The 26,005-nt window shown below is 38.9% G+C and overlaps 1 protein-coding gene across 1 annotated transcript; it reads right to left on the reverse strand.

Annotated features, from left to right (window-relative positions):
- Positions 1-2,657: 2,657 nt before the first annotated feature.
- On the reverse strand, positions 2,658-24,136 carry C9 (complement C9). Its single transcript, XM_027446393.3, has 12 exons — positions 23,983-24,136; positions 17,397-17,514; positions 16,567-16,714; positions 15,080-15,227; positions 13,212-13,350; positions 11,697-11,912; positions 10,409-10,649; positions 9,409-9,537; positions 7,413-7,591; positions 6,945-7,173; positions 4,693-4,862; positions 2,658-2,818 (listed from the first exon to the last, which is right to left on the reverse strand). The coding sequence occupies exons 1-11, from the start codon at positions 24,066-24,068 to the stop codon at positions 4,714-4,716; spliced, it is 1,782 nt and encodes a 593-aa protein (XP_027302194.2). The 5' UTR covers positions 24,069-24,136; the 3' UTR covers positions 2,658-2,818; positions 4,693-4,713.
- Between the last annotated feature and the right edge of the window lie 1,869 nt (positions 24,137-26,005).

The following is a 26,005-nucleotide window of genomic DNA, read 5'->3' on the forward strand; positions in this document are numbered from 1 at the left end:
TAGAGATGAGGCTTGCAAAAGAGAAAAAGATAATAATATATATATATATTTTTTTTTAATATATAAACAGTAAAAGGAAGACTAGGGAAAATGTGGGTCCCTTGCTGAATGAGGGGGGTGTCCTGGAAACAGGAGATGCCAAGAAGGTAGAGATACTGAATGCTTTCTTTGCTTCATTCTTTGCTTCAAGGACTCCCCCCCCCGACTCCTCGACCCTGGTGGGAGGACAATGGGTCTGGGAAACAGAGGGCTCCCTCTGGTTGATGAGAGTGTGGTTCAGGAGCATCTGAGTGGGCTTAATGCACACAAATCACGTGTCTTGATTTGATGTATCCACGAGTGCTAAGGGAGCTGGCAGAGGTGATTACCAAAACCTTCTCTATCATCTTTGAAAGGTCCCAAAGAACAAGAGAGGTGCCTGAAGACTGGGGGATAGCCAATGTCACTCCAATCTTCAAGAAGGGCAAGAAGGAGGATCCGGGAAACTACAGGCCAGTCAGTCTCACTTCTGTCCCTGGAAAGGTGTTGGAACAGCTTGTTCTGGATGCCATCTCTAGGCAATTGGAAGAGAAGAAGGTTATGAGGAGTAGTCAGCATGGATTCACCAAGGGGAAGTTGTGCTCAACCAAGCTTGTTGCCTACTATGATGACATCACCATCTGGGTAGATGAGGGGAGAACAGTGGATATCATCTACCTTGACTTTAGCAAGGCTTTCAATACTGTCTCCCATGACATCCTGATAGCAAAGCTGAGAAAGTGTGGATAGGGGAGTGGACAGTAAGGTAGATTGAGAACTGGCTGACTGGCCGAGCTCAGAGGGTGGTGATTGGAGGAGCAGAGTCTGGCTGGAGGCCTGTGACTAGCGGTGTTCCCCAGGGGTCAGTGCTGGGTCTGGTCTTGTTCAACATCTTCATCAACAATGTTGATGAGGGAACAGTGTCCGCCCTCAGCAAGTATGCTGATGACACAAAGCTGGGAGGAGTGGCTGACAAACCAGAAGGCTGTGCTGCCATTCAGTGAGACCTGGACAGGCTGGAGAGATGGGCAGGAAGAAACCAAATGAGGTTTAACAAGAGCAAGTGTAGAGTCCTGCACCTGGGAAGGAACAACCGTGTGCATCAGTACCGGCTGGGGGATAACGTGCTGGAGAGGAGCTCTGAGGAGAAGGACCTGGGGATCCTGGTGGACGACAGGTTGACCATGAGCCAGCAGTGTGCCCTGTTGGCCAAGAGGGCCAATGGGATCCTGGCGTGCATTAAAAGGAGCATGGCCAGCAAGTCAAGGGAGGTGATGCTGCCCCTCTACTCTGCCCTGGTCAGGCCTCACCTGGAGTAATGTGTCCAGTTCTGGGCTCCCTGCTACGAAAAAGACAGGGATCTCCTGAAAAGAGTCCAGCAGAGGGCCACAAAGTTGATACGGGGCCTGGAGCATCTTTCCTCTGAGGAAAGGCTGAGCGACCTGGCTCTGTTCAGCCCTCAGAAGAGAAGACCGAGAGGGGATCTCATCAATGTGTATAAATACCTGAGGTGTGGGAGACAGAGGGACTTGGCCAACCTCTTTTCAGTGGTTTGCAGGGACAGGACAAAGGGTAATGGCCACAAGATATAGCACAGGAAATTCTGCACCAACATGTGAAAGAATTTCTTCATGGTGAGGGTGATGGAGCACTGGAACAGGCTGCCCAGGGAGGTTATGGAGTCTCCTTCTCTGGAGATATTTAAGGCCTGTCTGGATGCCTACCTGGGCAGCCTGCTCTAAGGAACCTGCTTTGACAGGGGGGTTGGACCTGATGATCTTTTGAGGTCCCTTCCAACACCTTCTATTTTGTGATTCTGTGATTCTACTGTAGGGACCTGGAGTTTTGGTAGTAAAAGTCTTCAGGGCCACCTGTAGTGGGCAGCAGGCAGGGAAAGAAGATTCCAGGAGACTCTTCCAGACGTGAACTGCATGTATGTAACAGACTTACCTCCTTAATCTGTGGTTGCTACCGTTCCTGTGTTTCCAAAGCACTCAGCCCTCATATCCCTTAGTTCTCAGTATTTTAAAACAATCTACTTTCTTGTATCTTGCATCCCTGTGGATCTTCTTGAGCCTAGTAGGGTAGCTGAATTCACACTAATGCCTTTTCTACAACAAGGCAACCAGGACACTAATTTTCTTTTGTTTACTCAGCCTTTTTTTTTTTTTTTTTTTTTTTTTGAGGCTTCCAGAACTTTATATCATTGAGAACTATGCTTCCTCCCACAACCTAATTAAATTTTCTTAGTTGTCTACCAGTTTCAAAAGTTATTCAGGATACTGATAGGTAGTACAATTGCCTCACTCTTGTCTCTTTCGGGAGTTTTGCTAAAAATATAGGTGGCATTATACCAACTCTTCTACCTCAGTCTCTCTCAGGTTATTTACTGACAGTATACCATCAAATGGATAACGTTATATACATTATTCTGATATTCACGCTGGGTTTGAATTCTTGAAAATCAGTTTGAAAACATTCACCCCAAAGAATTCACCCCAAATAATTGTTGAAAATCATAAAAAGGGGGACTATTATGCTACCAACTAACAAACATAGATGATAGATGATTCATGTTCTAATAACAGCAGAAGACACAAAAAAAAAAAAAAAAAAAGGACAACACCCACTGCATCAGCTCTTCTCCATTAAGATATTTATTGGTATATTACTTTGTTTTGCTAAGCAATCATTTAAGGTGCAGGTGCTTTTAATTCACGGTGTTCTGTTGCTCTTGGGTAGCAAGCTATCTATTGGAAACTGTGATTTGTAGAACTGGTTTGGAATCCAATAATCATTTCTAAAAAGGGGGAAAAAACAGTGACAAAGTGATAGAACATAGTAACTATGACATTTGTATTAGTCAATATTTAAGTGAAACAGTATTCTTATGGCTCACCAAGAACATGATTTCACTGTGTCTCAATTATGATTGTAACATAAACTCATTATAATAAAGAAGAAATCAAATCACATGTGATGTGCAGAAGCTTTAAGTGTGGAAGCTATAAGCCAGTTTCCACTGGCTTCATCTGGAAGAGTGAATTCTCAACAAGTCTGATGTTATCGGGAGCCAAAGTAAAATTATTTTTGTTTTTTAAAAAGAGCTTTTAGTATACAGGAGGAAACATATCTGAATATGTATGCATCATGTATAATCATCATGATATTTACTATTCTGACTGAAAAGGACATGTTGTTGATATATTTATTGAAGGAAGAAAATTAAGGCTGCTCATGAGATTTTAAAACAAGACCGATTGCACTGGATCAACCAAAGGCTAACTTTGTTATCCTGTTTCTAACAATAGAAAAATAGCACAGACCTGGAGTATGCCCAACAGTAGGGAAGCACATAGAAATACTTCCCCAGAACACTCTCCCGTCCCAGCAAAATTGATACTTCAGAGACTACATAAATGAAGGTCATTTCTATATGTTTGAGAAACTTCTATTAGTTTTTCGAAAGGTTTCTAAAATGTGTATTTCCTTTTGGTATGTCCACTGTGTAGAAGACCAGTCTACAATTTGTTTATAACCTGCCACTTGCCAGTTTTATCTAATGTCTCCTACTTCTTACACTTCAGTCTCACATTACCCTGGATTTTACATCTCTCTGTCGTATTCTCTCAGTTTTTGCTCTTCCAGCTGTGACATAACTTGTGAGATGAGTAGCTTTGATAGCATGGAGATGAGTTGCTGTAGGAAGCACTTCATAATTGTCTGATTTAGGACTAGATAGCCCACAAGTGATATCATGTTCTGCTGGCTATTCTTTCTTCACAGTGCTTCACAAGTAGATTAGTGGACCTAGCTGAACTCTGTTGAAGGTGAAAGAGCTGGCTTGCAAGAAAAGGTCTGTTACGTATCTTTGGCTCAGGTATAACTCATGTTGCAAGACCATCAAGGTGTTTCAAAGGTGAAATTTGGAAAATCCTTTCCCTATTTTGTGACCTCTTTTCTTGTGGCCATGAAGAAAAGAGGGAATTTATAGTAACATATTAAGCATAAAACACAAACACTTCCTCCTGGGCCTGTAAACACTTATTGTCATTTCCAGGCAGCATGAAATCTTCTTCAGAGCAGATGAAGAAAGTTGAGATAGACCTTTCCATTCTATGGACCAGAGCATACACCCTCAAAATCCTGCTTACATGTTTTGATTTTCTTTGCAGTATTGTATTAGAAACAATACTCACAAAACTGTGTTGCTAAACATTCTCTTAAACTAACTTTTTCCATGTGAAAAGTTTCAACATTACTGTAAGAGTTACTGTTGGATTTAAGCATACTACTTATCAAGTAAGAGAATTCAGACTCCCAAACTGTCTTTTTATATCATGTGCGGAAAATATATCTTTTCTCTTTGAAAGACATACATCTTCTAAAGTCTAACTGGAGGTGAAATCTGGATTTCAAGAGCTGGATTTTTAGTCTGTTCTTCTCCAGAACTCTCATACTTCTGTGATATAATGTTTCTCTTCAAGACATTCAAAGACAAATCTAACTATTCAGCAACTGGAGCTACAAAGTGTCTGTTTTTAAAAGTTCTACCATCACAGGTTGAAATGAAACACGCAAATAAGTTTGCGCATTCACTGAAATATCTCAAATATTGGCTGACCACTCAAAACAGCAGTAACAGAGTAACAGTACTTAAGAGATGCTGCTTACCTGATTTGGAACATTTTCTTCTCAACAGGGACGTTTTTCAATGGCTTCTCCTTGGCATGGTCTGCCTCCATCTTGTGGTGTAGGATTATTACACTGGCGAGTTCGAGTGCTTTCACCATTGATGCAGGTGGACCAGGTACTCCAACAGCTCCAGCCTCCATCAGTGACAACTGGTATTAAGACATCATACTAGGATTAGTCCAATATTTTTCTGTCTGCTGTGCAGTGACAGAAAGATCATTAATTAGAGATTTTTACCTAGCACTTCTGAGGATTGACAAGGTGGTCCATGAATTAATTCCGATTTTTGCAGTTATGGTGACTCTGAAGATCATTCCACCCTCTAGCATATATCCCAGCTACACAGATTTGGCTTTTGAAAATGCCCTTGTCAGTAGCACTGTTCAAGGGTCCAGATGTTTCAGCATTTCTGTCACCCCAGGAAACTGCATGAATATCAAGTTCTAAGGTATCTGTACTTCAAAGTCATAGAATCATAGAATCATAGAATATCCGGAGTTGGAAGGGACCCTTAAGGATCATCAAGTCCAACTCTTGACACCGCACAGGTCTACCCAAGTTCAGACCATGTGACTAAGTGCACAGTCCAATCTCTTCTTAAATTCAGACAGGCTTGGTGCAGTGACCACTTCCCTGGGGAGCCTGTTCCAGTGTGCAACCACTCTCTCTGTGAAGAACCCCCTCCTGATGTCAAGCCTAAACTTCCCCTGCCTCAGCTTAACCCCGTTCCCGCGGGTCCTGTCGCTGGTGTTAATGGAGAAAAGGTCTCCTGCCTCTCGACACCCCCTTATGAGGAAGTTGTAGACTGCGATGAGGTCTCCCCTCAGCCTCCTCTTCTCCAGGCTGAACAGGCCCAGTGCCCTCAGCCGTTCCTCGTACGTCTTCTCCTCCAGGCCTTTCACCATCTTCGTAGCCCTCCTCTGGACACTCTCCAACAGTTTCATGTCCTTTTTATACTGTGGTACCCAGAACTGCACACAGTACTCGAGGTGAGGCCGCACCAGCGCAGAGTAGAGCGGGACAATCACCTCCCTCGACCTACTAGCGATGCCGTGCTTGATGCACCCCAGGATACGGTTGGCCCTCCTGGCTGCCAGGGCACACTGCCGGCTCATATTGAACTTGCTGTCTACCACGACCCCCAGATCCCTCTCTTCTAGGCTGCTCTCCAGCGTCTCATCGCCCAGTCTGTACGTGCAGCCAGGGTTTCCCCGTCCCAGGTGCAGGACCCAGCACTTGCTCTTATTGAACTTCATGCGGTTGGCGATCGCCCAGCTCTCCAACCTATCCAGATCCCTCTGCAAGGCCTTTCCACCCTCATTCGAGTCCACAACTCCTCCAAGTTTGGTGTCATCAGCAAACTTGCTCAAAATGCCTTCTATTCCTACATCCAGATCGTTTATAAAAATATTGAAAAGTACCGGCCCTAAAATGGAGCCTTGAGGGACCCCACTAGTGACCGCCCGCCAGCCTGACGCAGCCCCATTTACCATAACCCTTTGGGCCCTGCCCGTTAGCCAATTGGTCACCCATCGTATGATGTCTTTATTTAGCTCCACTACAGGTACTGAATTTACTGCACATTATTTATTATTATTATTATTATTATTATTATTATTATTATTATTATTATTATTATTTTATTTTATTTTATTTTATTATTTTATTATTATTTTATTATTTTATTATTAATTATTATTATTATTGTATTTATTTATTTATTTTTCCCCATGTATACAACTGCATTTAGATCCGTCTTCCCCTTTGTGGACCAATCTAATATTAATCTAGCACAGTAAGTATGAAATGTGGTCATGTGCTAGCAACAATAGTGCTTTTGCAGGAAACTGAAGACAAAACAGCTTATGACATGTTGAGATTGCTTTTGTCTGAGATCAACTTACAGCCTTGGTCCTTACCATCATACCACCATCCTCCTACTTACTTAAATGTATTTGGATTGTCATTTCAAGATGCAATGATATATGTATTTGGATTGTGATTTCAAGATATAATGATATATAGGGACAAAGACTTCTATCTTAGAGTGCTTTTATCATCAAAAGAAACCAGTAACTTCTACTAAGATCCGCACTCTATACCCATGCGATTTGACTGGAGTAGGAATAAGGGAGTGCTATGACATCCTTATGTCCTTGTGAAGGCTCATTTTCCCTGGATATTGTTCTAAAAACTATGCTTGTTTTAGTCTGCTTGGAGAATTTACTAACCTTCAACTCTTGTAGATTTGGGAATCTGACAAGCAATTCCCTTAAAGTAGCTTGAGCACATGCATGTACAAGCTCCATCTATCAGTACAAGGGTGCCTCCATTTTTACAGGGTTCACATTTGCACACACTATATTCAGTAATGTAGTCCTCAATTGCTCTTTCCAAATTTTGTTTCTTTAAATATGAATTTCTTATCTTAACTGGAACAAGTGTATGTATTGGAGAAGGCTGTGGAAGAAAAAAAAAAAAAGTACATCTTTAACAGACTTTTCTGTAGTTCTGAATACTTTTGATACCAATAAAGGATACCATCCTTTAGTGCTGATATACACATTGCTAGAATAAGTATCTGAAGAAACTGTCAAAATGAAGAAAGTATCTGGTAGTTCATGAAACTTAGAGACTCACCTCCATTTTACAACAGAAGTTTTCAGATTCTAAGAGGCACAGATTCGAAGAGAACTTACCCGTTCCTGTATCACAACTGGTGCATCAACCAAGGACTTAGCCCACTCTATGTAATCTTCTACGTCAACCATTTTGGATCTTCGCAGTAACATTTCTTTTATTTTAACTGAAAAATCAACCTTCCCTCCATCAACTAAGGAAATAACATCATCAATGATAGCATCGTCTTTATATTCTGCTGCAGAAAGAAAGAAGATGAAGAAGAAAGTTTAATGTCTATACTTCCTGATGAATGGTTGTCCTTCTAGCACAACCAGTCCACCTTTGTAACATGATAATTGAGAGAGGAACCCTTCACCCACTAATCATGGTGGAATTCCATATTTCTTTGCTCATACCAAATTTGTAGGATGAAATCTTCTATTTTGCAATTAAATTAGGAAACCCAATATCTGAAAGGAAAGGAAGGCATAGAGCAAAATGAGAGACATTATGGAGGTCATAACCAGATATTGGGTTTCCTAATTTAATTGCAAATGGCTTGTCTGCATGTGTGTGCGTGTGTCTCCATTTGAAGCAATTGGAGATGAGGATTCAAGGGACAATTGCTGGGTAGACTAAACATTTAAGGCCAATTACTGGAGTCACCCATAGTGTGTGTGGCATGTCTGTGTGCTGATATGCATCGTTGGTCTGCTGATCCCTACCAGTAATGTAAGTGGACCTGTGGGCCTTGGAGGATTGTATATCCAGGTGCCAAAAATAGGGTGAACAAAGCAGATAGGGAACATTTACTGCATCATTTAAATGTCTAAGGTCAGCTGCTGGAGGTACCTATATAGTCTATAAATATATATATATATATATATAGAGAGAGAGAGAGAGAGAGAGAGAGAGAGAGAGAGAGAGGAGGGGCTGATAGACCTGAAGGTTGTGCTGCTGTGTATATGTACAAGTTCCATAAAGGGAAGTGCAGAATCCTGCACCTGGGCAGGAACAACCCCATCCACCTATATGTGCTGGGGGCCAACTGCTTGGAAAAAAGTTTTACAGAAAAGGCGCTGGGGATCCTGGTAGACACCAAGTTGAACATGAGCAAACAGTGTGCCCTTGTGGCAAACAAGACTAGTGGTATCCTGCACCACATAAGGAAGAGCTTTGCCAGCAGGTTGCAGGAAGTGAACTTTGCCCTCTCTTCAGGTGCCTTTAAGTTCACCTCCAGAGTAGTTTCCAATTCTGGGCTCAGCGGTACAAGAGAGAGGTGGAACCACTGGAGTCCAATGAAGTGCCACAGACATGAAGCATCTCTATTATGAGGAAAGACTGAGAGAGTTGGAACTGTTCAGTCTGGAGAAGAGAAGGCTCAGGGGGATCTCATCACGGTGTACTAGTATCTGAAGGGAGTCTGTAAAAAAAGTGGTACCAGGCTCTTGGTAGTGGTACCCAGTGACAGGGCAAGAGGCAAAGGACACAAACTGAAACACAGAAGGTTCCTTGTGTGCATGTGGAAACACTTTTTTTCCTGTGAAGGCGACTGAGCAAAGGATGCCCAGAGAGGTGGTAGAGTGCCCAGAGAGTCATGGAGGTCTTCATATCCCATCTAGACATGGTCCTGGGTAACCTGTTCTAGGTGGCCCTGCTTGAGCAGGGGGTTTCACACCAGGTGACCTCCAGAGGTCCTTTACAACCTCAACCCCTCTGTGATTCTGTGATATTTCCATTGGCTGACCTCTGTACTGATCCAATAGTGAGGGGAACAGGATGAAGCCATTGGTGATGTTTGTGTTTGTATGAGTGCTGTGTTTCTATTTATATTGATTAGTTTGGCCATGCATATATCTATGGATGTGTTGTATATGTTGTACATGTGTGTACTGGGAACACATGCTCAGCCTAGCTTGGGAGTGTGGAATTATGGCAGCTTTATCTTTACTGGGGTACATGATCTGTCATTTCCCTAATAAATAGCAGCAACTATGTTGATTTTTGTAAGGAGAAAAAATTGTTATTGCCTTTCCTTAAGCAAAAGACAATGTAAAATAAGGATATACTTACATTTATCCTGAATTTTGATCTTTTTGCATATATCACCAGACATTTCAAGACTGCCCTTAATCTTGTCATATTCAACACTGACATCAAATTGATAGCCAAGACATTTCTTCACATCTTCTACACTGATATCTGGAAGCAAAAATAATTAGGTGATTATTAAAGGATAGAGTGACCAACAGCACAATGCTGCTCCATGGGAGGTTCAGACTGGACATTAGAAAAAAAATTATTTGCCATGGGGGTGGTCAAACACTGGAAGAGGCTTCCTAGCAAGGTGCCCCATGCCTGTCAGTTTTCAAGAGGCATTTGAATAATGCCCTTCATAATATGCTTTGACTTCTGTTTAGCCCTGAGGTAATGAGGCAGTTGGACTTGATTTTTGGTGGTCCCTTCCAACTAACTTTTCTGTTCTGTTCTGTTCTGTTCTTTTCTGTTCAAGGAGTGTGATTATATTATTGGAGGATAAGTTTCAGTGCTACTGGTGCTGTTGGAAATGTTTATGCTTTCTTCCTCCTATTTGTATTCTGCTTTCTCCTCTTCCATGCAATGAATACGAGGATGACTACATTTGAAGTGTCTGCACAATTTCTAGAAAGTACTTGAATTTATTCCTTATTTTATGCCATCACCAACTCTTAGAGTTCCAGATGAATACACTGATGAGCAAACCAGATTTAAGGTTTTGACAGATTTCCTAAGCACTGGGGACCTCTTGTGAATCATATAACACCAATTACTGTGATATTTTGAAGAGGTTTGTTTAATATTTTGTTGTCTAAGTTGTAGACTCAGAAAGCAGATTTCAAATAAGTTACAGAGACTCTCATCTCTGTTGAACTTGGATAATTTGAAGTGCCACCGGTGTGCCACAAGCTGAACACATTGAATTGTGCTGTTCTTAGTAGTGTTATATATACACAAGTCTATCCTCATCCATCTCTGCATGACTGGAAACTTGGTGCCAATCTGCATCTTCTAGCTAGACCAACAAAACACATACCTAAGCGAGACATAGCATGATTATCCAGAACATACACAAGTTCATATTTTCCTCCCACAGCTCCAGAGGCTGCATAGTGAGTTCCATAATCTTCTAGGAATTTGAAATATTCCCCCTTATCGTATTCAGCAGGCAGAAAATTTAGATCGTCAAGGAAAGTATCTGTGAGACGGATATCACGACTCCGCATTTGGAATCTTCCCAGCTGAATCTTTCCTTTTACATGTAGAAAGGTTTGGTTCTGAATACAGGGAGAAGAAAACAGATGAGAGAACCATTCTGGTATGAAATACAGCAGGAAAATATGTTTTATTTTACTTATAAAGAAACTGCAGCCCTTTTAAACATGGTATTCAGTCTAGCATTTTGGACACGAACTTGTTAAATTGAAACAAAACTTCTCCAATCTAAACTGAGGAAGAGGCAAGAAATTTAGACTTCTTCATTTCTTGCATTTTTGCAGAAGTCTCCCTTTGTTAATTGCAGCAAGCCCTTTATGATCCATTTGATGACAAGTTCTTCTCTTTAGGTACAATATCTAAAGATTCTGACTTTTATAACAGAAAAATAATTCCACATGGCTTGCCAGATAACAGAAGCTGTTCCTGCATGCCTATTGAGGTCAGATGGAGTTTAGTCTTTGTTTATAGTTAAAGCAGAACTACGCTCTCTCTTATTGTGGATCACTTCTCTGTTATTCTCAGACTGTCAGCATGAAAGGCTCCAATAAAAAAAAAAAATAAATCCACCCTTGCATCTTAAAATGAAAATTTATCAAGAAAAAAATCCTTTCAAGGCATGTGAGCCATACATACATTTTAACTGTAGTATTTACTAACCCATATACTCATACATTACACTCTATATTTTTATATCATAGTCTAAACTAGGACCTAGCAGCTGCCTGTACCACATGACATCTTGTGAAATAGTTGCAGTAAAGCTGACTCTAAGTAAATATATGCCTTCCAAACCCCATTATTTTCTGTAGTACTTCTGTGACCTTCTTAACAGCAGTGCCTAGTAGGAGGTATATAAAAGGAATTTAACAGCTGACCATTTAAAAGATGTTAAAATGCTGACTCAAAGGCTTTTAGAAGTGACAAAATTCTTCAGGCATCTACATTTCCATGAAGAAATTTTTGTAGGTACAAATATTTCTGCCATTCAGCAAAAATCCCTTACTTTCTTGTTGTCTCTGGGCTCTTCCTACTTTTATGCTAACACTGTATACATTTTACTATTTATAAAATGATTACATTAAATACTCAAGCGTGATTAAACTTACCCTTTCTGTGAATCTAGTCAACATAGATCCTAAATTTTTACCCTTGCTATAGTAAAACTTCAAGTTTCCTCCTGCAGTTTTGTTACTTTCTGAAGTAGGCATATATTTCAGAGACAGGCCAATGTTGAAGCTTTTTTGTTTGTCCATGTACACCTCTCGTATCATTTTTAGATGATCACGATAGAACTCAGATGTGAAGGTTTTGCCTGCTTTTGTCTTAGAAAAGAAGATGAAAAAGTTATATGAGAAGCCAGAACAGACAGTAACAGGAAAATCTATGTAGCACTTTGAATTTGCACATTTTACTTATCAAGAACAACAAAAACAACAACAAAAAATTATAAAAACACAGGCACTTATGTGAATAGAGCAGAGAACCATTAGGGCTGGGAAGCAGCTACCTGTCTACTTCATATAGTATCCAAATTGACTTTGAACGTAAAGAGTAATTAAAAGAGAAGATATTTTATCTGAATAGAAAATAATTCCAAAGAATGTATTAGTAAAGGCTTCATGACATTCAGGAATAGAAAAATATGTTTTGACAGAAAAAAAAAAATCTAACATCTAACCCTTTACTACTTTTTTTTTTTTTTCTCCTTGAAAATTTTCAATTTTCCTTGGAAATACACATTTAAATCTCTAAATAATTTGACTCAGCTAGAGAATGGGATTCAGTAAAAAACAGTAATTTGATTTATCTTGATTCTCTCAGAACCTCATGAGAGTTTTTATGCAGTTTCCTTGTATATTCAGCCTCTCCTGAGACCCAGGCTCCCAAGCCTGTCCGTATCTTTTTATCTCCATTTGTGGTCAGAAACTGCTACGGAAAAAAGCCCTCATTAAGTGGAGAGATGATGCTGTCCAAGAGCAGATGTGATGTAAGTAACAAGTCTCATCTTTAGAAGAAAACAGGAACACAATGCTTTAATGGCAGTGTATATTTTAATTTAATTTTATTTTTTTTCCCCCACAAATTAAATATATATATATATATATACACTAACACATAACAGAATTGCATTGAAAGTTTTTTGTTTGTTTGTTTTGTTTTGTTTTGTTTTGTTTTCACAACAGGAGAGAGAAACTTGTCACTGATTAAGAAACTTAGAGAGCATCAGAGTATCAAAATGTTCTGCCTTCCTTTTCATCACAGTCTTTTGTGTGTCCCTGAAAAAGTTTTGATTGCTGCTCTATCCAGTAAAATTAGGTATAGTATTCAGTTTTTTACATCTCCTATGTATATCATCCAACCATATGGTAAACATTCCAGAGACACTTTCATTTACTATACACAGGTGCAACAATAAACGTGTGGGAAATTATCTGCAGCAACTGAGTTTAATTGCTAAGGCATATGATAACATAACCAGTTTCCCTCCAGACTTTGCTGGCAGTATGAGGCTTAAAAGCTGCTGCTAACTTATTTAAAGAGGTTTCAAGCCTTCTGAAAGGAAGTCAAGATTCAGCATTCATTTAAAACATTCTAACTTGCATAGAAGAACTTAGACTTACGTCATAATTGAGAACACCAACATTCCACGGCTTGCGGTAATATGTCTGTGTGTTCCCATCACGCACCCTTTCACAAAGACCATTGAAAAACTCATTGTCAAATGGGCTGGCCATTGGCTGCATCCCTAAAACATTGATTCTGCAATAGAAATACAGGACAGGTTATGCTTCAAAAAAGAAGGTGTCAGCACATGTAGTTTGGAAGCAATGGTGTTATGAATGGAAAAGCCTAATTTTTGTAAGAGATGGATAGGGGTAAGGGACCTGCTCCACCATGGCAGTTTGTCTCATCTGTTGTTTTCTTAATTTTTCATTTGTGTAATGGATAAAATACTACATATGTGTAAAGCACTTTATTTTAAAGGTCATATATTAGAAAGAAACAGACAAATAAAAGACAGATAATGCAGTAAGAACCTTAGGAATGGAAGGAAAGAATAAACATTTCTTCTTGAACAACATGTTTGTGAGGAACTATTAAATTATAGTATAGATTATAGTATATATATATAGATTTTTTTTTTTCCCCTGCATAACTCATTATTATTTTGTTTGCTGTTAGGAACTTTGGTATCAAGAATGCACAAGATTCACGTAGAAGGAATATACAACTGCTCCTAGCTTTGTCTCTTCTCCCAGGGAGTGACTTAGAGGAGTAACAGAACTCCCTGGAGAGCAAATCTGAACCACTGCATACCCTGAAAAGAGAGCACATTGACTATGTAGTTCTACACATCTATCTACCAGTGTACAAGAATTACTTCTGAAAACAGCTGCTCATTTGGGGATTCTATATTGTTTATTGGCTTTCTAACTCCTTCACAGATTCGATTCTTTCCAGGAAGCACAGTGTTTATGTCTGATACATGTACCTAACTAACTGCAGAAAATGGTTATCAGTTCATCTAAATTGCCAGCAGTGGGTACCGCAGATGTGCATCTATACATTTCTCAAGGAAGACATCAGAAATGGTTTTTAAAAGAAATACTAAAGTAGCTTCTTCTTCTTCTAAAATAATAATAATAATAAGCCCATCTGTCTTAGTTCCCCGTACTACAAAGGCAGAGATTTTGCTCTTGAGCAGTCATGCTGTTGCAAGATGAAACGCAGGATGCACCCTTTTCATTTAAACACAAGGTGGTGCTGTAGTATACTTTTATTTTCGTCTTCTGTTCCTGTTTGGATAGCTGTCTTTTGACTCAATTTGTCACACAGTATGCCACACCTTCTTTCTGTTTGAAATTAAATATATACAGTATGGTCTGAGAAAAGAAAGATAAATTTTCGACTTAGATTAATGAGGAAAACTATAAATGAATCAAGATCTGGGGAAGTGAAGAACAATAATGAAAAAACCCCACCCTACAGGCAGAGTGTTGTTGCAGTAAGGCAGCCTGTAGTATAAAATAATCAAGGGAACTTTTCTCCCTTTTAGATTCTCATGTTAGTAAAGTAATGGGGAATGACTGATTCCTTATTAATTATCACTTGAAAAGATATGTGTATATATATATATAAAAGATATATATATATATTAATATAAAATATGCCTATATATATTATGCTTAAATAATGTGTTTTAAAAATACTAATGTAATATCTATGTATGAGTCTGCATATTAGCATAATGATTGATAAACTTAGTATTCACTGTCTGGATAAATATTTATCCTCCCCAAGTACACAATATCAAAAGTAGTCAGGTGTTTTTTCTGAAAGTTATGTTGCATTTCCGAATACAAATGAAAACATGATCCCTCTTTTGGGAATGCCAGTGTCCCAGCATTTTCAGTTGGCTTTGGAGACAATCCTAGACTCTTCACAATGTCAAATACATTTTTTTTTTATTTTTTCCTTCATTACATACCCTTGCCCTGCTGTCCTGCCAACTTCAGACACATCAATATCATGGTTACGGCATGGTGATCGTGGTTCAGATTCACAGTTATCTTCATCAGAAAAATCTCCACAGTCGTTATCCACGTTACACACAAGCCGTCGCTTTATGCATCGACCTAATTAAAAAAAAAAAAAAGTTATTGAATGAATCCAATTCTTTCCAAGATGGACATTAAGTAACACCCCTACCTATTCTTCATTGAGGTTTTTCTTTTTGTATAGTTTCACCAGTTTCACAAAGAATTTTCCTTTTTCCTCCTCAGAATGAAAAAAAAACAAACTAAAAAACAAATAAATAGAAAACCCCACCATAGTATTAAATCCACTTATTAATTTACTGAGATGGAGAACTGCTGTCATTTGCAGAACGTTATCATTTCTTGTGGTTATTTCTATATTAATTTTTCATTATTAGATTTTTTTAATGTATTAGGAGAATACAAGAAGACATTACTCCAATATCAGCAAAGAAATATTTTTTAATTATTTAAATTGTTACTATTTGGAAAACATGAAATATAATGATTGATATTCTAATGCAACAGTGAAAAACTGATTCTGCTGATGTCAGGTATCGCAGTTTATACACAGATTAATTTTTTTTTTCCTATAGAATTTAAAGATTTGAATAAATTTAGCCCTAAGATAATAATAATAATAAAACAGTTTGTTAATATGAACTGTTTCACCTGTAAGTGTCACACAATGGCTTTGAACTAATAATTAAATACATGCTTTTTAATTTTTCTTTCTCTACTTGGACTTTACAGAAAGATACAATACTGACAATAGCTTGGAACTCAAAATTCACCTAGCATCTTTCCTTTCCTGTTTTGATTAGTTTTAATTAACTTATTCTGTTTTCATTTATGATGAACCTTGAATTCATCTAATTCATATGCCATGCCTGTATTACTTTATAAATTAAGATCTGTGAATCTAGAGACTTGTTGGTCCCAGTTGGCATGTACCATATGACATTAGTCATTAAGCCTCCCTATCCATTTTGCTAGAATTCCTTCTAGCTTTATCCCAGTGATTTTTCATAAAACAGGATTCTATACCAGGTGGAACAGGAATGCTAGAAGAAAGAACAGTCTGTGGATAGCTTTTAAACATGGAGTGAAAAACAAGGGAAAATAATTTAGATCCGAGGCATATTATTTTGACAGATCGAAGGAATGTACCCCTTTCTCAAGCATTTTTTATGTTATGCTTTTGATCTCATGGCTTTGCAACCCACTTATCTACACATTCAGGACTGTCTTTAACCCTTAGCAATAATGTTCTGCTTCAGGAAATCATCCCCAAATAGAAAAGCATTGAAGCATACACCCTGTTTTGTGTATGCATTTTGACTTCAGTGCAGACTTATTTAACTTCTTCAAAGAACTGCGTGAGATGTGATTTGCTGAACTATCTCACAACTCATGATGGTATGGAAACAAAACCTACCAGAATTGCATTGAAAGTCAGCACCACAGTCTGGTTCTATTTCTTCAGGACAGACTTGGTCACTTTCACAGTTCTGTGTATCTCCTAAAGTCTCCACGCACGATTTTCCACCAAACTGGCCAAATCTTTCAATACTTCTAGAACGAAACTTAAAATATAAATAGCAGTTTTAATATTGTTTTAAGAGAAAAGAGAAGACATACCAGAACTGCAGAATTTCCACTGAACTTAGAACTTCTCAAAATGAGGCATCTTTGGTGAAAATATTGGTTGAAAAATCATAGACACAGCTTATGTTGTAAATTTATAGGAACATTGAATCAGTATCTTAGCAAATATATTTTTCACTCCCCCCCAGAAAAAAAAAAAAAAAAAAATCCAAGGAGGAAATGTATCATACACATTTGATATTTTTATATTCTTTCAAGTCTTTCATTTTTTGGTAATATTATAAGAACTCTCCCAAGAAAGCAAAAATCTTAGTTTTTGCTAAAAAGATTGCTTCTTATTTTAAAAGGGAAAATCTATTAAAAAGTGATGCTCTTTACAGAAACAGAAACATTTACGTGGCCATAAAAGATTTTTTCTGTCAACAAAATTTATTCAATTACAGCTCTTGAATGGTTTTGTACATCTGGATGTAGTCTTACTTACTGTTATGGCTTCAGGTCTGAAATGATTATGGATTTAATCAAATCACAAACATTCAATATGAAGAGTTGCAATATGATATTTTCCCACAACCAAAAGACAGACAGATTTTTTTTTTTTTTTTTTTTTTTTTTTTTTGCCTTGTCACAAAGACTTCCAGCTTACAGCCTACAGCTTACCCTTTGGTTGGTGCATGGGTCACAGGGCCCCCACTCACTCCAGCTGGTCAGTTTACAGTCTATAGGGTATGGAGCATTCAGTTCTCTTGTCTCCCTGTGGAAAGCTTTTTCTGAAGAGCTGTCAAACAAAACATTCCAGGATAGTACACTAAAATAACGTTTGAATTTGCATTTAAACCATATACTGATATTTTGGAAGCACTTTCAAGTTGTTTTCTCCTTTACTTTTATAGCAGTTCTTGGTACAAAAAATGTATAAACCACTGCTTAACCTTAAGCTCTTTGCTGATTTAAAATTACGCTTTTAAAAATATCATTTACTCAGCCTGCTTTTTTCCCCCTTTTTTAGATCATTATGCATACTCATACTTCTGGTGGGTTGTGCTATTGAAGAGAATCATACAATAATAGACAGAATATCTGCAGTTCCCCTATTCAAACAGTGGATATACTCTGCATACTTAAAGCTAAATACAAAGGCACAGCAGCACATCTCAAATTGGTATAGTACTTCGTAAGTACAAAAAGAAGGACTAAGGAGAATCTCCATCCTTTACTGGTTGAGGGGAGAAACTTAGTTACAAGAGATAAGGAAAAGGCTGAGGTGCTTAATGCCTTCTTTGCCTCAGTCTTTAGTGGCAAGAGCAGTTGTTCTCTGGATACCCAACACCCTGAGCTGGTGGAAGGGGATGCACCAGGAAATGGTTGGTGACCTGCTACAGCGCTTGGATATATGCAAGTTGATGGGGCTGGATGGGATCCACCTGAGGGTACTGAGAGAACTCGTGGAGGAGCTGGCCAAGCTGCTTAACGTCATTTATCAACAGTCCTGACTATCAGCGGAGGTCCCAGTTGACTGGTTAGACCTGGGGAACTATAGGCCTGTCAGTTTGACCTCAGTGCCAGGGAAGCTCATGGAGCAGATTATCTTGAGGGTCATCACATGGCACTTGCAGGGCAATCAGGCGATCAGGCCCAGTCAGCATGGGTTTATGAAAGGCAGGTCCTGCTTGACGAACTTGATCTCCTTCTATGACAAAGTGACATGCTTAGAGGATGAGGGAAAGGCTGTAGATGTGGTCTATCTTGACTTCAGTAAGGCCTTTGTCACCATTCCTCACAGCGTTCTCCTCAAGAAATTGGCTGGACTGGCGTATGCTTCGTTGGGTTAAAAACAGGTTGGATAGCCAGGAGTTGTGGTGAATGGAGTCAAATCCAGCTGGAGGCCAGTCACTAGCGGCATTCCCCAGGGCTCAGTACTGGAGCCAGTCCTCTTTAATATCTTTATCGATGATCTGGATGAGGGGATCGAGTGCACCCTCAGTAAGTTTGCAGATGACACCAAGTTAGGTGCGTGTTGATCTGCTTGAGGGTAGGAAGGCTCTGCAGGAGGATCTGGATAGGCTGGACTGATGGGCGATCAACTGCATGAAGTTCAACAAGGCCAAGTGCCGGGTCCTGCACCTGGGGCAGAACAACCCCAAGCAGCGCTACAGGCTGGGAGATGAGTGGTTGGAGAGCTGCCAGGCAGAGAAGGACCTGAAAGTATTGGTGGATAGTTGGCTGAATAAGAGCCAGCAGTGTGCTCAGGTGGCCAAGAAGGCCAACAACATCCTGGCTTGTATAGGAAACAGTGTGGCCAGCAGGTCTAGGGAAGTGATTGTCCCCCTGTACTTGGCTTTGGTGAGGCTGCACCTCAAGTACTGTGTTCAGTTTTGGGCCCCTCGCTACAAGAAGGACATCGAGGTGCTTGAGCGAGTCCAGAGAAGGGCAATGAAGCTGGTGAGGGGTCTGGAGAACAAGTCCTACGAGGAGCGGCTGAGGGAGCTGGGGTTGTTCAGCCTGGAGAAGAGGAGGCTCAGGGGCGACCTTATCTCACTCTACAGGTAGCTTAAAGGAGGCTGTAGCGAGGGGGGGTTGGCCTGTTCTCCCATGTACCTGGTGACAGGAGGAGGGGGAATGGGCTGAAGTTGCACCAGGGGAGGTTTAGGTTGGATTTTAGGAAAAACTTCTTTACGTTTGGCATTGGAATGGGCTGCCCAGGGAAGTGGTGGAGTCATCATTCCTGGAGGTCTTTAAAAGACATTTAGATGTAGAGCTTAGTGATACGTTTTGGTGGAGGACTTGTTAATGTTAGGTCAGAGGCTGGACTGGGTAATCTTGGAGGTCTCGTCCGACCTAGACGATTCTGTAATTCTGTGAAATTGGTATAGTACTTCAATATATATTTCTAATTTCTCAACTTATTAACTGTGTGGGGTTGCCCTAAGCATAAATAAATGTTTAAATATTTTCCTGAGTTAAAAGAAGGCTCATAAATAAAAGTATTACTTGTTAACTGTCTAACTTACATAGTTGGAAAAAACAGACAAATGTTTAGCTATCTAAGTATTCTTTAGCTTGCTGAGTTGAATACTTTGCCAGTTAGATTTCAGCCAAAGGCTTTTATTTTCTGGAGTGACTCTTCATTTTAGTGCCCAGTTTTAAATACTAAAAAATTTCTGGCTTTCAGTAAGTGAAGGGCCGTCACTTGATAGAAACTGGGTTTCTTGAAAGTGCCTACAGCTAGACATTAAAAAACTGATGCCCTATAGAATGACCCTTCCGTTCTGAAAAACAAATCAGGTAGTTTACTGCTGACCTTAACCTCACAGGTAGTAGTGCTGAAAGCAAAAGAATGATGGGGTATCGATACCTAACTTTTACTCTCTATCATTTACACCAGTTTTGACATTTAAATGCTGAGTATTCATCCACTGCAAGGCAATTCTCTCTCTGCACCTCTCCACATTAATGCTGCTGCCTCTGTTCTACAGTGGGCCCCCTTTTTTTTGCAGGTCCCAGCTGGTTGGCAGATCTGCAGCTCCTGCAGTGTGATGTATGAGCTTTTGTTGCAGGTAGTGCATTGCCCTCCACTCTTTGACCTCCCTCCCTTATACAAATACATGAAGAAACCAAACAAATGTAACCTGATTCCTCAAAATTGAGAAATCTGTTGTTTGGACAAGGAAGATACATCAATCAGTTCAGCTTTGGAGTGCTATATATTGTATGTTCAGGTTACATACACAATAAACTGTTAGTGAGACACTAAGTAGACCTATGTTTTGTTCCAGTCATTGAGTCTTAAGTAGCTTGGTGGCCACTGGGTAGTTGTGCAACTCTTCATACATACACTCAGCTCACCCATACTAGCTCTGATGCCTCAAACTTTCCACTGTCACACACACCAGCAGTAAACAGGCGCTGCAGCTGCTGCTGGTAGTATTCATAACACACACTCCCACTGTCCTGCCTGTGAACCCTAAACAACTCTTTTCCCAGAAGCCTCTTAACCTTAACCCAAGGCCTGCAATATATGGACCCCAGACAGAGGATGTTGCTTTTAACAGGTGAGACTCTAAAAAAAGGAGACTAAAATTTACTGTAACTTCCTAAGTAGAAAATTGTACAGCAGGTTTTCAAAGCATTGTCTTTTACATATTTTTCAAAACTCTGCATGACAGTAACACCATCAGAGGAAAAAAACAAAAAATCAGTGTTCTAGCAAGTGGATAAGAATCGTCTTATTCTTCCCTATATCTATGAGTATGGCATTTATATGTACTTACTGATGTGAGACTATAAATCTCAGAGTAACACCACCTACACTAGTATTTTGGGAAAAGGTTGACAAGTTTTTCTTAAAAATAGAAGTTGGAGCCCACAGACACTAAACCTTAAATATACATTGGGACACCTAGTAGGATTTCTATAAGTACTTGGCTATCTTACTCCTAACAATAACCAAGCATTAAGGTATTATGGAATTTTATGTTGAAATGCATTTCTGAACATTTATTATATTAAAAATGCAGCCAAAACCCTTTGCAGAAGTTAAGAATGGTCTATGAAGAGTAATGTCTATGAGTAGAACCTAAAGAAGGGACCAGACTCAAGCTGTGAGAATCCTTAGATTCTACATTAAAGTTTCTTATAAAACATTATTTTGAGTCTGCAGTAAAAATAATAATAATAGTAATAACAACAACAAAACAAGCAGGAAATGCCAAGTTGAACTTTTCAGTGCAAACTGAAGTTTTGCCTTCAACTGCCTTTCTACAAACCAGAGGTGATGGTGGTCTTTGAGCTTTCAGCCAGCACAGGTGTTTAAATAAGCTCAACCTAGCAACTTCTGCAAGAATATTCATTCTGAGTGAGTACGTATGGAGTATTTATTGGTCCCTTCCAGATTTGGACACAAGTTTCACAGGATTTTGTTGCAAGTCCAGCTTTGAGGTTTTGGATCTAATTGACATTACAGCAGGAAAAAAAATCAGAAAAAAAAGCATTGCAAGTGAGTGTCATGAACTCTGAAATGTCAGCCCTATCTATATTGATCTGGAAATTCAAATGGACACCCATGGAAAAAGCATTTTATTGAGCAACATTGTTTAGAAAGACAGGAAGACTGAGTTTTTCCACTTCCATATTTTATTCTCAAAAAATGATGGAAGTGGATAAGTCTTATGAGGAACAGTTGAGGGAGCTGGGGTTGTTTAGCTTGGGGAAAAAAAGGGTCAGGAGACCTTACTGTACTTTGCAATTACCTTAACGGAGGTTGTAGTGAGGCAGGAATAGGGTTCTTCTCCCAAGTGATAAGATGAGGGGAGGTTGTAGTGAGGCAGGAATAGGGTTCTTCTCCCAAGTGATAAGATGAGGCGAAATGGCCTCAAGTTGCACCAGGGGAGGTTTAGGTTGGATATTAAGAGAAATTTCTTTACTGAAAGAATTGTATTGCATTGGAATAGGCTGCTCAGGGAAGTGGTTGAGTCACCATCCCTGGAGGCTTTCAAGAAATGTGTAGATTCAAAACTTAGCAGTAAGATTAGAGGTGGACTTGTCAGTACAAGGTTAAAGGTTGGACTAGATGATCTTAAGAGTTCTTTTCCAACCTGAATGATTCTACGATTAAACCCGGGGAGAAAGTGTTACAGAAAAGTCATGCTGAAACAGGAGATGTTGAGGCATGCAATTTAAATATCAAAGAAAAGAAAGCATTTCAGTTTCTAACAGTGTCACTGAAGGTGGTAAATCAGAGCAAGAATTTTAGAGACAAGTACAGAAACCAAAATACTTTCTGTGCTATCCATCACTGGGAAGGTCTGAGGAATGGAAGAATGATCTTTTGAAAGAAAAAGGCGTTTCACAATCAGTACACGAAAATTGCTTTCACCTGTCTTAGATTGCAAAATACTTTATTGGCAGCTTCAAGCCAACCAGCCTTGGTGATTTGTTGTTGATCCATACATAAAAACACAGAGCTAGTCAGTCCATCATTTAAAAAACTGATGACTTGAGAAAGAGGGTTGGTCTGATAGATAAAACAGACCAGCAAAGAAGTCATCTCTCCCTTGTAATTGAAGGCATGATAGCATTACATGACAATGAACTTAAACAGTTCCCCAGGGACATAGTCACAGCACCAAACCTGTCAGAGTTTAAGAAGCATTTGGACTGTGCTCTTAGTCAAATGGTCTGAGTTTTTGGGTAGACCTGTGTGGTGCCAGGAGCTGGACTTGATGATCCTTGGGATGTTCTATGATACAACAACTGCAGCTGCTAGTGCCATTGGCTACGTAGGTCTGGCCCACGTTGCCTGCTTCAGAAGTCTTATATTCTAGCTGGATTATTGATAAATGAATATATCAAAGCTATGCTCTAGTTAGATCTGGATGCCCAATTAACCATTACCAAAAACAAGGAAAGGGAGAAACATAAAGTCTTATGGTTTTGAAGGCTCTTTTTTCAAAGTCAGTTTGGCTATTTCAAGCGTCAATAGCAGTATCCAGCCTCAGGCCTAGACACTCATGCAAGAAGCAATTTTTTTTTTTTTTTTTTTTAATACAGCATTCATGCCGTCACAAAACACTTCACATACCACAATATAAGTCTTAATGCAGGCAGACCCTGATTCATTCTTAATGTGCATTGGCTATTAAGACTTACATTCTTATACCACTTAGTACTGTCTATTCTCATAAGTGAGATATAGACCAGTCAGAGCTGTTTCTGGTTGTGTAGTTATTCAGTTGTTTTTAAATGATGTTTTAGTAGAGACTGAGCCTGTAGTCCTCCTCCTTCTAGCGATGCATATACTGAAAACAAACGGCTATATTTCCAAATTAGAGATATACAGTCTAGGAGACTTGAGATACTAATGTAAGTACTATCAGTATAAAATTGTGCATCTTCAGAAATATAATGATTGAGATTGTATTCTATTTTCACACTCACCATGTAATGGAAAAAAGCTGCTTGAGCTCCACCCTCGCTATAAGAATATAAGAGTAAGAATATAGCTTCAACAGCTATCAGTGTAATTGATGGCAAAATAAGTGAAGTGAATAAACCATTTTGATTTACTTCTTGAAGAAAACAACAAAAAAAAAAACAACAAAAAAAACCCAACAACTTCAAGGAAAGAAGTTCCTGTGTTCACCAAATATATAAGCAAGCTGCCAGTGGAAATGTTTACATTGGTGGCTTATGCTATGTTGGAGAAAAAGAATAGCACAGGCAACTGTAGAAAACTGAGGACTCTTACCTTCTGCTTTCTCCCGAAAGTGAGGCAGACACCTCTAAACTGCATAATATGAATATTAGCTGCAGGATAACATGCATGCTTCTCATTTTGTGTCTGAGCAGGAAAGAAATCCTGAAACTGAATTTGCAAATTCTTTATTTGTTCTGTTTGTTATTTATTACCAAGAGGAGAGAAAAAAAAAAAAGGCAGCACTTACTGAAAAATGCCAGTTGCTAGCCAAAACTGACTTACGGTAAGTGCCCTAAAGTCCACTTTTCAGAAAGTCTGGCTTTTTCCTCTACTTTATACTATTTCCCAATCTCCATAGTTTCATGATGAAAGAGCATTTACTAGTATCTTTTAAATATAGGGAAGATGCTTTCTATTCAATTAAAATAAATTAACTGCTTAGTAACAGCAATCATAGTGACTTACATAAGGAACAAGTAGTTCCTAAAGCAGAGCTGTTTACAAGGGTAAATTCAGTTTCTAACATGTTTGGAATCCTCTTTTGTTGCATTTGAGGAAAAAAGGTCCTAACATTCCTCGCCCCCCCAATGCCAATATAAAAGAGCAACACAATTGGTTTTTTTTGATGTTTTGAAGTAGGCTTCTAGTTTTCACTCTGTCACCCAAACCTCAAACATGAGCTACTCTTTAGAAAGTAATTCTTATTCAGCAGTTTTTTATAATTCAGATTTAAGGCACTGTGTGGTGGACACAGTCACAAAACAGAAGTAACTCATACATAACCTATTTTTTTTATTTTTTTTAATTTTTTTTAGCAGATAAGCATTACTTAAGCATTTGGACTCTAAATAATCTAGTACAAGGATATTCTGCAATATCATGGATAATAAAAGCAAAATACTTTTCCTCCCTGTTCCCATTTTATTTTACTATTATTATTTTTAAGGTTAAATATGACTGGCTTTTTTTTTTTTTTTTTTTTAAACCCATGCTTGGTTTGGGATAATTTCTTCTCTAGGAAGAAATTTTATGCAGCATTGATCTAGCTTGATGAGTACAGTTGTGTTAGTTTGTTGAACATGAAAGCAAGACCATGACACAGACACTTGTTCTGTTTCATCATACCTGCTTCAGTTGATGTTAAATATACCACCAAGTTCATGGTTCTTTAAAACAGAAACTAAATCAAAGTAAATGGTCATTCAAACTTAACTAGCAGACCAGCAATCATCTTTGACCAGAGTGGAATAGGTTCTTCTAACTCAGTGATTATCCCAACAGCTATTGTCATGCTCCAGCTAGAACTGTTTAAATTAACTTGAACAGCAAATAGTCATTTAGATGCTTAGTTCAAACTACTCCGGTAAATATATCCTTTCTTTTAAGCAAGGAAGCAGAGAACTTTTATTTTAGATTAGATGGTATCTTCGAATACTAAATTATATGTTGCTATGCAGGAAAAAAAAAAAAAAGATTCGTATGACCTATATTTCAAGCTGGATACTAACTCCCTTCCAAAAGAGGAGTTTTCAAGCCTTTAATAATCCCAATCAACTGGTATTGGCAGAAGCAAGTAAGCACCTATTCTATTTTAGCCAGCCTGACTTTTTTTGCTAAATGTTACAGATCTACCTCCAGTACTAAAAGTGAATCTAAGACAGTAGCTTTCTGACAGATTTGTTCTTGTTAGCCATCTGCATTAATTGTAAAGTGAGCTAGACCTTTTTTCCTTTCCTATTTAGTTTTCCCTTCAGGAGTTTAGGCCACTTGCAAAGTAGTTGAAATAGACAAATTAAATTACTCTACATTCAGAAACTTAATTCATTCACATACACAGATTCCATGGTCCTAGAGAATCAAGCAAAAAAGCATCTTTATTAGCAGAAACAATTTACTAAGTCAGTTGAAAATTTTATGTTTTCTGTGTTGAACAGGCCTGAAGCTACAGAAAGACCTAAGACTCTGCTGTCAGACAGCCAGTGTAAGAACTGAACAGGAGACAAACGGTTCTTAGCAGGCTCTGAAATCCTAGAATCAACTGAGGCACAAGACTGAGTTCTAAGGACAGAATTAA

The sequence above is a fragment of the Anas platyrhynchos genome, chromosome Z (genome assembly GCF_047663525.1).
Source record: "Anas platyrhynchos isolate ZD024472 breed Pekin duck chromosome Z, IASCAAS_PekinDuck_T2T, whole genome shotgun sequence".
Taxonomy (NCBI): Eukaryota; Metazoa; Chordata; class Aves; order Anseriformes; family Anatidae; genus Anas; species Anas platyrhynchos.

What these genes read in the sequence shown, in the direction of transcription:
- C9 (XM_027446393.3), bottom strand. Translation starts at nt 24,068, where the DNA reads ATGAGAAGCATGCATGTTATCCTGCAGCTAATATTCATATTATGCAGT. An exon ending in CTTTCGGGAGAAAGCAGAAG is followed by an intron (nt 17,515 to 23,982) that starts GTAAGAGTCCTC and finishes TTTGTTTGACAG; the next exon opens with CTCTTCAGAAAAAGCTTTCC. An exon ending in TCATGCTATGTCTCGCTTAG is followed by an intron (nt 9,538 to 10,408) that starts GTATGTGTTTTG and finishes TTTTGCTTCCAG; the next exon opens with ATATCAGTGTAGAAGATGTG.